The 15686-nt window shown below is 42.2% G+C and overlaps 1 protein-coding gene across 8 annotated transcripts in view; it reads right to left on the reverse strand.

Annotated features, from left to right (window-relative positions):
- Positions 1 to 717: 717 nt before the first annotated feature.
- The window catches only part of NCOA7 (nuclear receptor coactivator 7), a 101669-nt gene continuing 86700 nt past the window's right edge, over positions 718 to 15686 (reverse strand). For 7 of the 8 annotated variants that reach the window (XM_075706912.1, XM_075706914.1, XM_075706908.1 and 4 more), the window contains 6 exons: positions 11725 to 11872; positions 7095 to 7220; positions 6481 to 6633; positions 5829 to 5924; positions 5096 to 5169; positions 718 to 3018 (listed from right to left, as the gene is read on the reverse strand). In XM_075706912.1, coding sequence (XP_075563027.1) covers positions 2883 to 3018; positions 5096 to 5169; positions 5829 to 5924; positions 6481 to 6633; positions 7095 to 7220; positions 11725 to 11872 — 733 coding nt within the window. In that variant the 3' untranslated portion in view covers positions 718 to 2882. Of the gene's footprint in view, positions 3019 to 5095; positions 5170 to 5828; positions 5925 to 6480; positions 6634 to 7094; positions 7221 to 10200; positions 10386 to 11724; positions 11873 to 15686 lie in introns of those variants that run through there. The other variant, XM_075706916.1, reaches the window with a different exon arrangement.

The following is a 15686-nucleotide window of genomic DNA, read 5'->3' on the forward strand; positions in this document are numbered from 1 at the left end:
CTCGACCCAGGAGCTTTTTCATTGTATTTTCTCTCCCCTGTCCAGTTGAGAAGGGGAGTGGTAGAGCAGCTTTGGCGGGCACTTGGCATCCAGCCAGGGTCAAACCACCACACACTCAAAGCAAGGTTCACAGACAGCATAGTAGTTCTATTTCATGTATAATCATAGCCTGTTTTTTCTTAATGCTACCTCTATATACACAAAACCAATAAAAGTCAAGAACCAAGTACCTTTAAGACATTGTATGCCTTTGTCTTGCCTGGACAGAAAACAAAACACACATGAACACTTTAGCAACATAAAAAGGGTGCATACAAAAATGATATGGACTTCTGACTTCTCGGAAAAGGTTGGTTAAAAAGATGAGGGAATACATGTCATTCAGCTGAGAGAAGCAACAAGAACTACTAGGTCAACCACTTAACTGTCTACTGGTATTTCTTAGCCCTTTTTCACAGTCGTCTTTGAGTGAACTTGAAACACAGCTCTGTTTTAGGACATGCCAAACCAAAAAAAAAAAAAAAAAAAACCCCACAAAACCTCAAAAGCTCCCATCTCCTTAGCCATGTTTCTAAAATGTGATATTGCTGGAATTCTCTTTTTGAGGAGAGGCGTAGGTATTAGTCAGCATAACCTGTAACTTAAGCTGCATCCTTTCATCTTTAAAATATACTAAAATTTGTGAATAAAAGAGAAAACATCTGTAAAAAGTTTCTGAATGCATAAATTCCTTTATTGAAAATATTGTGATAGCACTGCATTACATATATTCAATATTCATAGTTTCAAGGGTCACAGAATTTTGATTGAACAACACTGTTTTGAATATAGACCACAGCGTTTAGATATGCTCTGACAAGGATAATATAATGGAGTAAGTTGTAGGTAGCAATAGTGAAATGTACGTAAAATGTTGAACTTGGTTGGTTTGGTTTTGGTTTTTCTTTTTTTTTAAACTATTAAGTGGTCTGCCACCATTTAAAAGAGCAAACTGTATTATATATTCCTGGTATTTTCAAAGCATTACGCTGTTAGCAGCTTCCAAAATACTTTACAGCATTACCAATAAGAACTTTATTTATGGCTGTAGCAGACCACAAAGAAGGGAACTGGGAACTGTGAAAAGCTCACGTGCAGCGTGTTACAGGCTTACTGTATAGCATTGGCTTTTAGACTGTGAAATTCCTTTGCAGGATTAAGATTTAGTAATGCTTTTGAAAGAAAACCACTTGGCCGCCTTTTTTTTTTCTTTTTAATCTATTCAAAAAGGGAAGAACAGTAACTAAATTGAGTTGCATTACTCAGTTAATAATATTCCAAAATTAGACTGCACTGTTTAATGTGTGGAAGCACACTACTGTTTCTAAACCACTCTTTTTTTCAGGACCATGACACATTCAAGTCTTAGGGCAGGACAGCATCCTAATGCTGGTTGGGTCTGGACTGTGTGAACAATACCACAGCATAATGGGAAAGCAGAATTCTTTAGCAAACAGTGAAGACTGCCAGTCCTCTTGTCACACTCTCTCTATTTACCAAAATTTTCATTTTGTAACATGCAGTCTCTTCTTTTCAGTGTTGAGGGGGGAGGGGGGAAAGTATCTGATTATTTAATGAAAAACAAAGAGGAATATTTAGTTGCCTGTCAAATCCTAAGCCAGCCTGTTGCTTCAAGTCCTTTTCGGGAAGGAAATCATACATATAATTACTAAGAAAACAAGTATCACACTAACATGACCTGGCCTGTTAGGGAAATAGCATTCTTCTCTAAATCTCAATTGTATTTTCTCTGTAACGAAGCAGTTATTCTTCAATTTGTAGAGAAGTGCTCATAAAAGCACAGTAGGTGGCTTATTTTGAATCACTTGGTGGTGACACAGAAAAACAATCCTCTCTTAGAAATGCCCTTCGTAAACAGTCAAATAATACTAGGGCAGATGCTCAGAGCACACTGTCCCAATTCTGTTGACTGCAACAGAGCTGATACAGTCTATACCAGGTGGCAGTTTGCCCAGTGTCTCCATACACTGCCAAAATAATAATCTATTAACAGGAATGTGGCAGCAGAGTTAATAAGAAGTACCACCCACCTTCTCACTCATCTCAGGAAAAAAAAAAAAAAACAAACCAACAAAACAGAATTATGCACTCAAGTGTTTCTGCCAGAAAACAAACCCCCTAATTAGGGTTAGATGAAAACCAAATCTCACTTACAAAATAAAAATATAAAAATTAACTCCAGAAATCAAATAAATTGACTCAGAATAAATGCCAATGCATAAGAAACCTACCTGAAAAGTAATTATTTATCAAATGAGATTTGAAACATTAAAAGAAAAAACTCATAGCTAATACATTTACAAAAAAAAAAATCTGCTATACAGTAACAATAAATAAAAAGATTTTAAAAACATGTTTCCTTAAGTGCTGTGTACACCTATTTCTGATTCTTTTCCATGGCAAACAGTATGCTGTAGATTTTGGTAAAGCAACCTTTTATTTTTGGTTAGCATTTGTATGTTGAACATAAATACACATGGAATGTACTAGATAGTTACAGTTTTCCCACAGGATCTTTTTCACAGTTACAGAAAAAGTTTTCAACTTACACACCATGAATGTTTTCATAAGCATCATATCTTCAATGGAGAAGTGTTGGAGGAGGAAGTAAAAAACACTTCAGACTGATCTCTTAGCGTTCTGTCTCTTACTGCCTCTCAAAACCAGCTCTGTTTTTTCTTGGGTTGGTTGGTTGGGTTTTTTTGCTTAGTCATGCTCTGGTACAAACTTGAGGAAAAAGCATGTAACATTGTGAGGCAGCCTGCACCTTCTAGTTAGCGTTTAAGTGCCTAATGGATCCAGTCCTTAAGGCAGTCAGTATTTCATTCAAATGTCCATACTTCTACATCTTGTATTATGAAATCTTCTTTTTTAGACAAGATGTCATTATTGAAGGTGCTGCAGGAGTTGCTTCGCCCGTGATACAAATCTGCATCTAACCATAAACCAAACCGGCCACTAAAAAGGAAATACACGACAAATTTCAGGTTACATAACAACAAAAATACTGGAAGCTGTAGAAACAACCAGAGGAGCAATACGGAGGAATCTAGGTAATTCTAAGGATCTGTTAGACCGAATGTGAAGAGCTCAATCCTGGCAAAGCACTTGCCAAGAAGCTCACGGAGCAGTCCCCTTGCTTTTGTTTGCACCAGCGAGCGGGGCAGAGTGCAGTACCGAGCGTGTGCCCGCAGCCCCCCGCACCATTCAGCTGTTCGCGCCACTGGCTGTGGCTGTGACTGACACCAGGGCGCAGACGTCGCGGTCCCTTCCCTGGCTGTTTGGTGTGAACATGGCCCCTTCTGGTTTAGGAGGAGGGGTGTTTATACACTCCCAATGCAAATAATGCCCAGATGTCCTGTGGTGCAGCCTGCAGTCAGCTTTAGTTAGTCATAAAACCTTAGCCCTTGATTTCACACCCACCAACCTTTGAAATTTAGGACCCAATTAAGCACTGTCTGTATCCTTCCTCTGTGTAGCAACAGAATAATGACAATGCATCAGTGGACAAGGGAAAAGCAATGGATGTCATCTACTTGGACTTCTGTAAAGCATGTGACACAGTCCCCCACAACATCCTTCTCTCTAAATTGGAGAGATACAGGTTTGATGGGTGGACTGTTCAGTGGCTAAGGAATTGGCTGGATGATCGCATCCAGAGGGTCGTGGTCAATGGCTCAATGTCCACATGGAGACCGGTGACCTCAGGGGTCCGTACTGGGACCAGTGCTATTTAGTATCTTCATCAATGACATAGTGGGATTGAGTGCACCCTCAGCAAGTTGGCAGATGACACCAAGCTGAGTGGTGCTGTTGACATGCCAGGAGGACAAGATGTCATCCAAAGGGACCTGGACAAGCTGGAGAGGTGGGCCTGTGTGAACCTCATGAGGTTCAACAAGGCCAAGTGCAAGGTCCTGCACCTGGGACAGGGCAACCCCTGATATCAATACAGGCTGGGGGATGAAGAGATTGAGAGAAGCCCTGTGGAGAAGGACTTGGGGGTACTGGTGGGTGAAAAGCTGGACATGAGCCAGCAATGTGCGCTTGCAGCCCAGAAAGCCAACTGTATCCTGGGCTGCATCAAAAGAAGCGTGGCCAGCAGGTCGAGGGAGGTGATTCTGCCCCTCTACTCTGCTCTGGTGAGACCCCACCTAGAGTACTGCGTCCAGCTCTGGGGCCCTCAGCACAAGAAGGACATGGACCTGCTGGAGCGGGTCCAGAAGAGAGCCACAAAAATGATCTGAGGGCTGGATCACCTCTCCTATGAGGCCAGGCTGAGAGAGTTGGGGTTGTTCAGCCTGGAGAAGAGAAGGCTGCAAGGAGACCTTATTGCGGCCTTCCAGTACTTAAAGGGGGCCTCTAGGAAGGATGGGGAGAATATTTTTAGCAAGGCCTGTTGTGACAGAACAAGGAATAATGGATTTAAACTAAAGAAGAATAGATTTAGACTAGACATAAGAAAGAATTATTTTACAATGAGGGTGGTCAAGCACTGGAACAGGTTGCCCAGAGAGGTAGTGGAGGCCCCATCCCTGGAAACCTTCAAAGTCAGGTTGGACGGGGCTGAGCAACCTGATCCAGTTAAAGCTGTCCCTGCTCACTGCAGGGGGGGTGGGCTAGGTGACCTCTAAAGGTCCCTTCCAACCCAAAGCATTCTATGATTCTGTGAATTTAATAAGGATCATGTGAGAAACCTTAGAAGCTGATGGCAAAAACTGCCATTAGAGATTATCTTCCAGGGGCAAACCTCTTCAGTAATGAGACACATATCTACCCAAAACATGTGGGGTTTTTTCCCATTACAAAAAAAAACAAAAAAAAAATTGCCAACATCAGTCACTCTAAGCAATGGAAACTGCTCTGGGACTATAACAGAAATCAGATTGCTGAGGTAACTGCCCTAAACAGTTTACTAAAAGTAAGTTCAGCCATTTTACTGATTAGTTTTTCTTGCAACTACTGTTGTCCCTATTCTCATTTAAAAAAAAAAAAAAAATTAGCTACGTGATTTGAAAACCAAACATTCACTCACCCTCCACCTCCGAGCTCCAGAGAGCTGGTGTCTCCGTTGATGAAGTAGGTGTTCTCTCCACTCCATTTGAATACCTGGAGGGGGGGGGAACCCAAATATATTTGGACCATGAGGATTCTTGTACTCTAAAACTACTGGGGACTGACTCTTAGTGGGTATTTTTTGGTGCAGTCATATTTTATTTTATTTTTTCTTGAAGGGCGAGGAGGAAGAGGTAATAGGTAGAAAGTAAAGGAACAATACATATTTAAAACTATGAACAAGGCACCCTAATCCTTATTAAAATTCTGCTTGCATCTCTAAATCAACAGGCATTCGGTTAAAAAGGAACAATGTGTTCGATATTGAAAAATGCGTAAGCCAGGAACATTAAGGGGTATTTCAGTTTCCTGGGTTTGTTGTCACTGTGATCCTAAGCACATGTGAAATTATACCCTATTCTTGATACCAGTGCCTTCCAAGGTGAGTCTTTGACAGTCCTCCTCTTACTCGTCCCTGCTTCCCCCTTCAATCCACTTAAAACCCTCTCCTCACCCTTACAGACTGTCCTCTCAGCACTGCAGATAATTACAGCCCCTTTTGCTTAAAGCATTACATTGAAGCAATGAGCGATTAACTTCATTCATCAACAGCCGGCACATCTTCTAAACTCAAATATGCTGTCTTCATAAAAATCTCATACATGTTTCAGAAGTGGAACCCAAAAATCTTGAGAAAGTGAACACCCACTTACCTTGAAATTTGGACTGAATGTGTAGAGGAATGTCTCACCAGTGCCATAGTAATGGTCACTAAACCTGAAGGGATGTGTAGCATAGGCTCCAAATATCTGTCAGAATAAAATCATTAAACTACTTTTGAGGACAGTGTAAAATTTTCAAGAGACAAAAGCCCAAACATTTCAAAATACTTTCCAAAGAACAGCTAAGCTGGTGTTTCATATTAGAAGAACCAACTAGTGAAGTACATCAGATGAGCAAGTACTCCTGCAAATCTTTTGTATCCTGCAAGTTAAAAGCCAGATGACAAAAATGGCAACAGGAATGCTGACTCTAGGAGCTACTGAAGTACTAGACCCCCACAGAGGCATTATTTGTGACAGCTCATTAACTGAGATACCTAAGGAAGATACTTCCATGGGCACTATTAAAAGGAGCACTCACTGCAATTATGAAGCTGGGGGTGGGTGGTGGGGTGGTATTTCTACTAGTGCTGATGTGTCTTCCTGCCTGTAAGTTTAGTTTAAACAGCAGAAAATATAAAAGAAAACACCAATGTCTTCTTTTGGTATGATGTCACTTTGTAGTATGATTAGTACTTCATATTGATCACTTTTTATAATGTTGCCTTTTCAGTCCAACCCCTGCAGAACAAGCACTCCTTACCTGGTTGTCCATATCCTTGATGACAAGGAGAACTGGACTGTCGAGAGATGCTGATTTACGGTAGAGAGTCTTCAGGCTAGTCCCGTGCTCCAGTGTACTGTATGCAAGCCGCCACGGATATCCCTGCACTCGTGCGGGCAAGCATCGGGCAAGCTGGGAAACGAACAGTGAGAAATGGTTACATATTCAACATGTTGGGTCACAGGTTTCTGCAGGGGCTTCCGAGCCAAAAAATGGCTGTCAGGGGAGCAGCTGATGCCAGCAGCTTAACATCTCTGCCACATGCATGTGGCCTTGTACTCTGAGCCCAACTGCCTGCATTCCCATCACCTGTGAAAGGGATTTCAAAACTGGCAACCCCTCTCCAAGCACCAAAAGAGTTGCCAGTCCTCAATATCACAACTCAAACTCCAGAGTTGTAAGACATAGAAGTAAGCTTTCCAGGTGAGCTAGCGCGGCAGCAAACAGGACCTTACACAAGGACACTCCAACATATTAAGCACTTTCCAAACTCTTAAAAAGCGTTGGCACTGCCTCCAGCAGGCAGAATGTCCCACACTCGGCAGAGACAGCACCACAGCTAACAATGCAACTTAAGGTTTTTCTAGCCATACCTGCTCTATGTGCATATTCTCCAAGAGGGCGCTGTGATGCTTTAAGACAGGCAAAATATCGTCGTCATCTTCTTCATAGTAACTGCAAACGCTCTTTCGTCGTTTTGCTTCTTCTACAGTAATGATCTGAGGCAAGAGAACAAGTGTCCAACCTGAAGTATAGCTCTTACGCTGTCAATCCTCTGTTGAAGCAATTTAACTTAAAACTACATACTCCTCAGGTGTTACACTCTGCAGAGCAAAACCACTGTATGGGATGGTTGTATCAAGCACAGGCAGCCTTAACCAAATGGGGAAATTTTTAACTGGCAAGGTGTCTTTGAGAGAGTATAGCCAGAATTTCTTCACACCCTGAAGACCTCCAGAGCTGTAGAGTCCTTTGAGATTAATAAACATCAAGGTAACCAGGTGGTCAGTCTTAAGACACACATGGTCCCCAGTCAGAAGGCTAAAGTGCACCTACTTCTTCTGAGGCACACTACACAACATCTGAACTACACGTCTTGTGGAAGTCTAAATGAGGAGGACACAAAAGCTTCTTTGTTTTCTTTCATGCATCCAGTTGAATACATTAATTATTTTCTCAGGTGCTAATGCATGAGAATATGAAAAAGTTTAAAATTACACTTCTTTTTATTAAACAGCAGCTTTTTCCTGGTTTTCTTTACTGGCTCAGACACAGTTTTGTGTATACAAACTGAAACAGAATGAATATAACAAAGAAGAAAAAATGTAAATCAACTTTAACAGGTATTTTGAAGTTTTGTCTTGTAGGAAATGTACCAAGTAAGATTTTGAGCATCCAGTTTGTAAAGTTCTTGAAAATACTCATTCTGAGAGTCAAGGTGTTTATAAAATACATTCTTAGTTGACAATGATCACACAGCTCTTTGGAAACTTCTGTTTATTCTTTTACTTATATAAAAAAGAGCACACTGCAGTATTTTAAAAGGTGAGTCCATATAAATGCTTCTATCATCAGGTTTGACTTTAAATACTTACAAAAACAAACCACAGACTTCTCTCCAGCAACTACCACACTACCTTTTCCCATACAACTGGAAACAAAATGAGAACACAAGTCGATACATTTAATGCTTGTCTATAAAAGGACTCAGCAGCCTACAAGGTGCTGAGAGAAACAGGGGACAAACTCTGAACCTCAGGCAGCATGGGCAGCAAACAGGAACCCAAACGTGGCACAGGGCAGGAGCTCCCAAGCTGGCAGCACCCACAGTGCCCAGAGCTCACCGCAGAGGGCAGGACACCGCCTCGCCCCTCGGCGGCGGCAGTCAGGGTGTTCTGGCTCCTGACCAGCTGCTGCTGGGGTCTCAGCCTCCTAGCTGGCAGAGAACATCATCTGGCACAGCTGGAAAATGTTTCATTGCAGCTCAGGGCACACAGCAAGTGACAGGAGCCTCGGCTCCGCACAGCAGTGGGAGATGAGAAGGGGCACACTGTGCCTGGCAGCGGGGCTTTAGCTGGGGCTTCCTGTTTGCCAGGGTGGCACTGAGCACCAGCAAGAGCTCAGAAATGGGGCTGATGAGAAAGAAAAAGGGAAGCAAGGAGGCCTAACTGCAAAACAAATGGAAAACCTTAAACCGCCTTCCTTCCATAAGCATATCACCACAGAGGTCTTTTCTTGGAGCAGGAACCTCAAGATGTGGCCGCAGGACACACCACTCTGATGCCACACACCTCCCTGCACATACGGCTTCCAAACGACTTTAACGTTACACACAGATAAAAGTTTTGCGTAACTCCTCCGCACCTTCATGATCACTGCTTGGACTTGCAGGAGCTGTCAACAGTCGAGACAATTGCCAAGCAGTGCCTGGAGGTCCTGCACACACCTGCCCCACAGGCGAGAAAACGAATCCACTGGACTGACTCCAGGTGCAGATTTAACCACCACAAAGCACAGAGACGGAGTTTTTCATGAAGACCAGAACTGGTGAGGTGTTCACCACGGGTAGGACAAAGACCCAATACTGTCAGTCACACCTGGCTTCTCCAGTGGGACACGAGCAACACGTGCACTGTACGCACTCACGTCCAGCCCGCATTGACCCTGCGGACACCTGGAGCTAAGCCCCAGGCAGCCGCCCTGAGCAGGGCACCTGGGCACTGATGCTCCAATGTGCACAGCAGGGTTAGGAAAAGACGGGAAAGACCACCACAAGGCAAAATCCAGCCTGCAGAATTAATGTTGTTACGTTCCCCTGCGCACCTGGGCAGTACAGGTACTCCTGCCAGTGATACTGGAAGAGCTGTACAGCTGCATCCTGCCTCTCCAGCCCAGGCTCAGCGGGACCTAGTCCTGGGTCTTCTGAGACTGGAGGGAATCCTGTGCTGGAAAATTTTTTTCATATGGCCAATTTCAGGGAAGGTTTGCACTGCAAAAATTAAGATCAATTTAAAAAAACCCAACAAACTGTTAAAGGAAAATGGTCTTTCTGTTTTTACCCTTGTTCTTTTTCTACCTCCTGAATGGTTTTCCTTCCCTCCTCATCTCCCAGGTCATTATTTTATTTTACTTCTCTCTTTTTTTTTTTTAAATGAACACCTTTTTCATCTCATACCAAAAGTACCCAACTCCTCGTTCAAAGACTGTTTTCTAGGAATAGTCTCTCCCCTGGAGAGTGGGGGGACAGTGTCACAGTAAATGAACCAGCAACAGGTATCTGTAGCAAAATGCAACCAAACTCACAGACATAGGCAACCACAGAAAATCTATTAACACAGCTGTAAATTGCAAATTTTCTCTAAAGACAGACAAGGCCCCCTCTTCACTGCATACATACCTATTCCGTCTATAACTGAAGTGCACACTGGAATGTAGTCTGGAGTCAACAATTGGAAAAAACGGGATCTGCAAGATCAGATACTTACAGACCACACAAAAGTGAAGACAAACAAAAAGAATCAACCACTACAGAAACTGGATCTACAAAATCTTTTAAAGATCTTATGGGACTGAGAAAGCAAGCTACCCAGGGTGGAAATATGCTATTAAAATTCATCTGAGTACAGAGCACATTTTTTACTAGGACAGAGGTGCTGTATCAGATCCATGCTGTTCAAACAGGGACACAGTTCAACATACCTCCACAAAAGGTTCTCCCTGGTGAGGTCTGGCATAGTAAAGAATTCGAATATTCAAAGGCATTTCTTTCCCTTTCATCGTCTACCAGTTTATTTTGCAGTATCCACTACACTGCTCTGCTCTAGTGGCAAGAGCTCTCGCCCACAAGCATGACAGACAGCTACTGCCTGTGGCACGCCGTGATAAAATTGCTTATGTGCTTCTCTACACCACCACTTTCTGTTTCCCCAGACGGGAGAGTGAAACTTTCACAGTAATCATGCCCAAATTTGGGCTTTCCACAGAGATTTCCTGGCAGACCTACTTTAACTTTGTAAAGCTTGAATATACTACAAATAAGGGAGACACACCTTTAAGAAGCTGTTTCCAGCTAATTGTTCTCCCAATACGTATTTAAATAAAACAATGAGAGAAAACTCCCAGTGTGGCCAGATCTCTCCCACCTCTGTTCTTTGGATCACTGGCCTTCCTCTTTCATTTTGGTTTTATGAAAACAGCATGCAAACAAAAACGAAACAGTGAAATCTAGTGCAATATATGACTACGTTCAGCTCTGAGCAAAACAAGGAAATGCACACTTTTTTTTTTTTTTCATCTTGCAGTTCACAAAGCACCAACATTAAACTACAAAACTGTAAAAATAAAAGCTATTTGGGATTAGAGGTGATGTTGCTACATTTCAAATGACAAGCCCCACTCTCAAGCTCTGCTGCTTCTGAACAGGACAACATACTTTGAAGATAGCAATGCTCAAAAAAAAGGGGGGGGGAGCAGTAGAATTTCACTATCACGATATTTCCCACTTATGGATGTATCTGTTTTTTAATTTAACCCATTGCTTGCTGAAGCAAGCACTTCAGCATTCAGAAATACCATTAAAAACGCGTGCAAGCTTATTTCCCCCTTAGAATCTAGGCTTTGTATGCACAAGAGACAGACAGAGAACAAACGCAGGCATGCCAAGTAGTTAAAACAGATTGCAAAAGCCCCCATACGAAAAAGCCAAAGTCCCAGTCTAATACCAATCCATCTTACAACCAATATTCAAACAAGTATTGCTGTGTGCACCTGAGAAGCAAGCGTATGTATGGCACAACATCACATACCAATCCATTTCAACCAGCACACAGGAGTCTGTTGTTGTTTACATGTACATATACATATACATTTTGGAGGTTTTATTTGTAGCACATAAATACAACACGAATTTAGCAATGCTGACAACATACACCTGTATAGTTCTGCAAAACATCACATAACCAAAATATTTACACAACTGCTGGTTGCACACCACAGAGCTCCTAGTTGTTTGCCTGCTCTTTCTAGGGAGAGAAGAAAGGAGGACTGAAGGAATATGAGTACATTTTGTGAGACAGATACAAACCTTGAGGAGACTTCTATATGAAGCAGCAAGTGTTATAAAGAAACACCATAAAAATCATCAAAACAGCAAGTGCTGAGATTCTTAACAGGGTATGCACACTTGATAGGCACATGCTTCATACCATGGCAGAAAGCACTCACCTCCCAGCTTTTAGTAGTGGGCTCACTGAAGAAGTTGTCTATCATGTCAAGCTCCTCCTTTTCTACCACAACAAAACCTTGCTCTTTGGCATCTTTCCCATATATTTCTGGTGACCACTGAACAAAAAATGTGTATAAGTGATCCACCCTGTAAAGAGAAGAGGGGGAGACAACTGTTGTGCAGTGGTCCATAAACACAGCACTGTCACATAGTACTGAGGTTTTGCCCAACGACAAAGAAGGTACAACCATACAAATAGGATACCTGTGTACTTCCACCCCCATGTACCACAGGAGGCAATAGCTCCTTCCACTTAGCAGCCTGAAGCATTTCAAGGTTTCTCTGCTTTCTGTCCCCACAATATTTTTTTTTTCCTCCCTTTGCTATACACACAGCCAAAGCATCAGGGAAAAACTAAGTGGCTTGTCCAGTCCCGCAGAATTCATATTAAGATGACAAATTGTTTGGTATTAGATCATGCTCACAAAAGTTAAGTCCATAAAAAAACCACTCACTTTAATTATTTAGCTTGACCTCCTGCATAAGGCAAGCCATATTACCAGTAAAGACTACACATTTCTAGCTGCCCTCTAAAAGTTATAGAGACTAACCACAAAACTATTTTTCATTCTGTTAGCATAATGAAAATAAGCAGTTACTGACAGCTTTGCTGATGATATAGTACCAGCAGTGTATGCACTTCTATAAATGTAGTCGGCTCTCAACCACTGTCTTTAAAGAAATGGTTTTTGACAGCATCCATAACAAACAGTGAAACAATTTCTAAAGAAGGAATTTATGTAGTATATTAAAGTTGAAGTGAACACATGCAATTTCAAACAGGAATATGATAGTGGATGTACTGTTCAAGAAGTTGAATTGCTGGGGGGGGGGGGGGGGGGGCGTGGAAATCAAACCCTAATTAAAGGCAGCAGGTAGAAAGATAGTAAGTACTTATGATACTGGATCTTCTTCCGTGATCAATACAAACCAAGAAAAAAATCTTGGGAGAAATTTAGGCATTTTCCCCCTCCTATTTCAAGTTACTTGGATTTATATATAGATGCACAAATAATCTTGAAACACCATTTCAGCACTGTTGGATTCTGTTCAGCGTCACTAGTGTAATTCCAGAGATTTTTCCAATCAAGTCTACATTTTTTATTCTACACTCCTACCAACGAGGGCTAGAGTCTGATATCAGTTCTAACTGTATAAACTGATAGCCTTGAAATTGTTGCCCGCCCATGACAACTACACTAATTCACAAAGTGAGGTATTTGGAGGGGCTTGACCCACTTTGGCCTCCAGAAATTTGGATCCATTTCCACTACCCTCAGAAAGAGTAAAAGACTGACTTTGCTTCATCATGGAAATGTCCTCTTAACCATGAAAAAGGAAGAAATTAGCACTGCCATCAGTTTTTTTCTCTTCTCCTTTGCACATTCACAAATGCTTCTGTTGTGCATGGCTAACATGTTCTAGCAGAGTTAAATTTTTGTTGTCAAATAAGAACTGTACCTGTGAAACATTTTTAATATATACAACCAAATACAGTTTTAGTACAATTGTCCTAAATTTGTGAACACCCAACGCTAGTTCCTGAAGCATCAGCAGCCTCCCTTCATCAAGAGCAAGTAAGGTAGCTAATGTTGACATCAAAGTAAAAATTGTAGCTGCTGTTCTTTCCTCTGCAGCAGCACACAAGAGATCACAGTGGTACTGTGAAAACAAACAGTCTTTGGGATAGTTCTCACCAGTAATTGCCTGGAAAAGGCTAAAAGAGGTCACACTCCCATTGCCAAGGATTCCCCCCTTCTTTGTGAGAAGCCAGGTGATTGCTTACAAGTTTGCACAGATCTAAAACCAGTGAACTATGGAAGGCACTTCCAAAAGCCGTATCATCTCATTTTAGTCAAGACTTGACCTTTTCTTCTAACTGTAGAAGTCTTCCGACATCAGTAGGTGCCACTCAGCATGCTCTGTTCCTCTTCACTTGCTCATAGAGACTTCAGAAAGAGCACTATGATCATCTCTTTGCTAACTAAGGTGAGTTTTAACTGAGAGACATTTAACTTGAGCAGTGTGTGTTTTACGTGCAGTAATCCTAGTCTGGGAAGTTAACTACTTAATTCCTACAAATCCCTGTGAAAGAACAATAAAACTAGTGGTTGCTGCTGTCTGGCTAAGATCAGTTTGAAATCGCGTTAATGCAGGTGGGTGGAAGACAGCAGCATACTCTCAGAATCACAGAACAGATTTAGGTTGTAAACCACCTCTGGATATCATCTAGGCCAACTTCTGTATATAGTAGAGCTAACTTCCCAGTTAGAGGTGGTTGCACAGTCTTGTCCGTTTGCAGTTGCGAAAATCTTCAACAGAGATTCCACAACCTCTCCATGCAACCTTTTCCATGCATAACCAGTCTCGTGTTGTTTTTCTCTGCCATCTCATCATGATTTCCTCTAATGCATACAGCATGTGATCTGGGAAAGGTCTGACGCCATCCTACTTTTTTGTTTTCCCCCTCCTTCCCTCTCTTTGCCAAGCCCCCCCCAGCCCCCTTTTTAACCATGTGTCTGAAAGGAAGAGGGGAATAACCCAAGTTGTCAGCTATGCTCTTCCTAACACGCTAGCAAGAAGTGAAGCCTTCATTACTGCAGAGACACACCACTGACTGACATTGAGTTTGCTCTCAACTTCCCCAGCTCCTTTTCTGCAGAGCTGCTCCCCAGGCCACCCATCCCCAGACTGTACCACTGCAGGGGCTGCTCAACACCAGGTGCACAACTTTGGATTTGCCTTTTCTCAACTTCCTGACGTTTCTGTCAGCCCATTCCTCCCTGTTGAGGTCCCTCTGAACAGCAGCCCTGCCCGTCCAACATGTGAACACTCCTCAAATTTGGCATCATCCCCAAAAATGACAAAGGTGTATTTTGTCCCAATGTCCATGTCGCTGATGAAGGCATTGAACAGTATCAGTCCCCAAGGAATGCCACTTGTGCCTGGCTGCCACTCAGACGAGCTATCAACCCTTTGAGCCCAATGGTCCAGTCAGTTTGTCATCCACCTGGTAGTCTACCTGTCCAGGTCACATCTCTCAAATTTGGCTATAAGGATACTATGGGAGATTGTGTTGAAAGCCTTACTAAGTCACAGTAAAACAACAACCTTTTGCTCTCCCCTTGTTCACAGAGCTAGGCATCTCAAACAGAAAAGTTATCTGGTTGGTAGAAAAACAATTTGCCCTTGGTAAATCTATGATAGCTGTTCCTGATGACTTCTTGCCCTCCATGTGCTTGGAAACGGCATCCGTAAGGACATGCTTTATAGTCTTCCGCAGAGACTGGGGTGAAGCTGACTGCCCTGTGCTCCCAGAGATCCTCCTCAATTTTTCTGAAGATGGTTGCAGTATTTTTCCAATTATTAAGGACCTCTCCCAATGATCATAACCTTTCAAAGGATGATAGAAAGCAGCCTTGCAATAACATCAACCAACTTCCTCAGTACACTCAGAATATTTCCTGTCAGGCCCCACAGACCTGTATATGCTCAGTTTATTTAAGTAGTCCATAACTAAGTTTTCCTCTCGGACAGATGCTAAATAAATCCAGATGCTCCAGATTTAAGAAGCAGCAGCATAAAATAAGAAATTGGTGACTGTAGAAGTAAGGTCATTCTGAAAGTGGATGCAGAGCATTCCCTTCTCTGTTAATAAAATTGTAACATTGGTGGTATTTCCAAGCTACCAAACTGAAAAAATTTGAGACAATTCTTAAATTGAAAAACCACTGCTTGAGGAACACTCTTACAGCCAACTTGACAGCTGCAAGGAAATTTATCCTAGATCTCAACAGCTGTTTTGGTGATCACATGCTTATAAGTGTGTCATGCATTAACAGGGAAACATCAATAAAACATAAAATACTCGGAAAGGAACAACTTCAGAAACCTGAAGTTA

This window comes from Pelecanus crispus, chromosome 3, assembly GCF_030463565.1.
Source record: "Pelecanus crispus isolate bPelCri1 chromosome 3, bPelCri1.pri, whole genome shotgun sequence".
Classification (NCBI taxonomy): domain Eukaryota; kingdom Metazoa; phylum Chordata; class Aves; order Pelecaniformes; family Pelecanidae; genus Pelecanus; species Pelecanus crispus.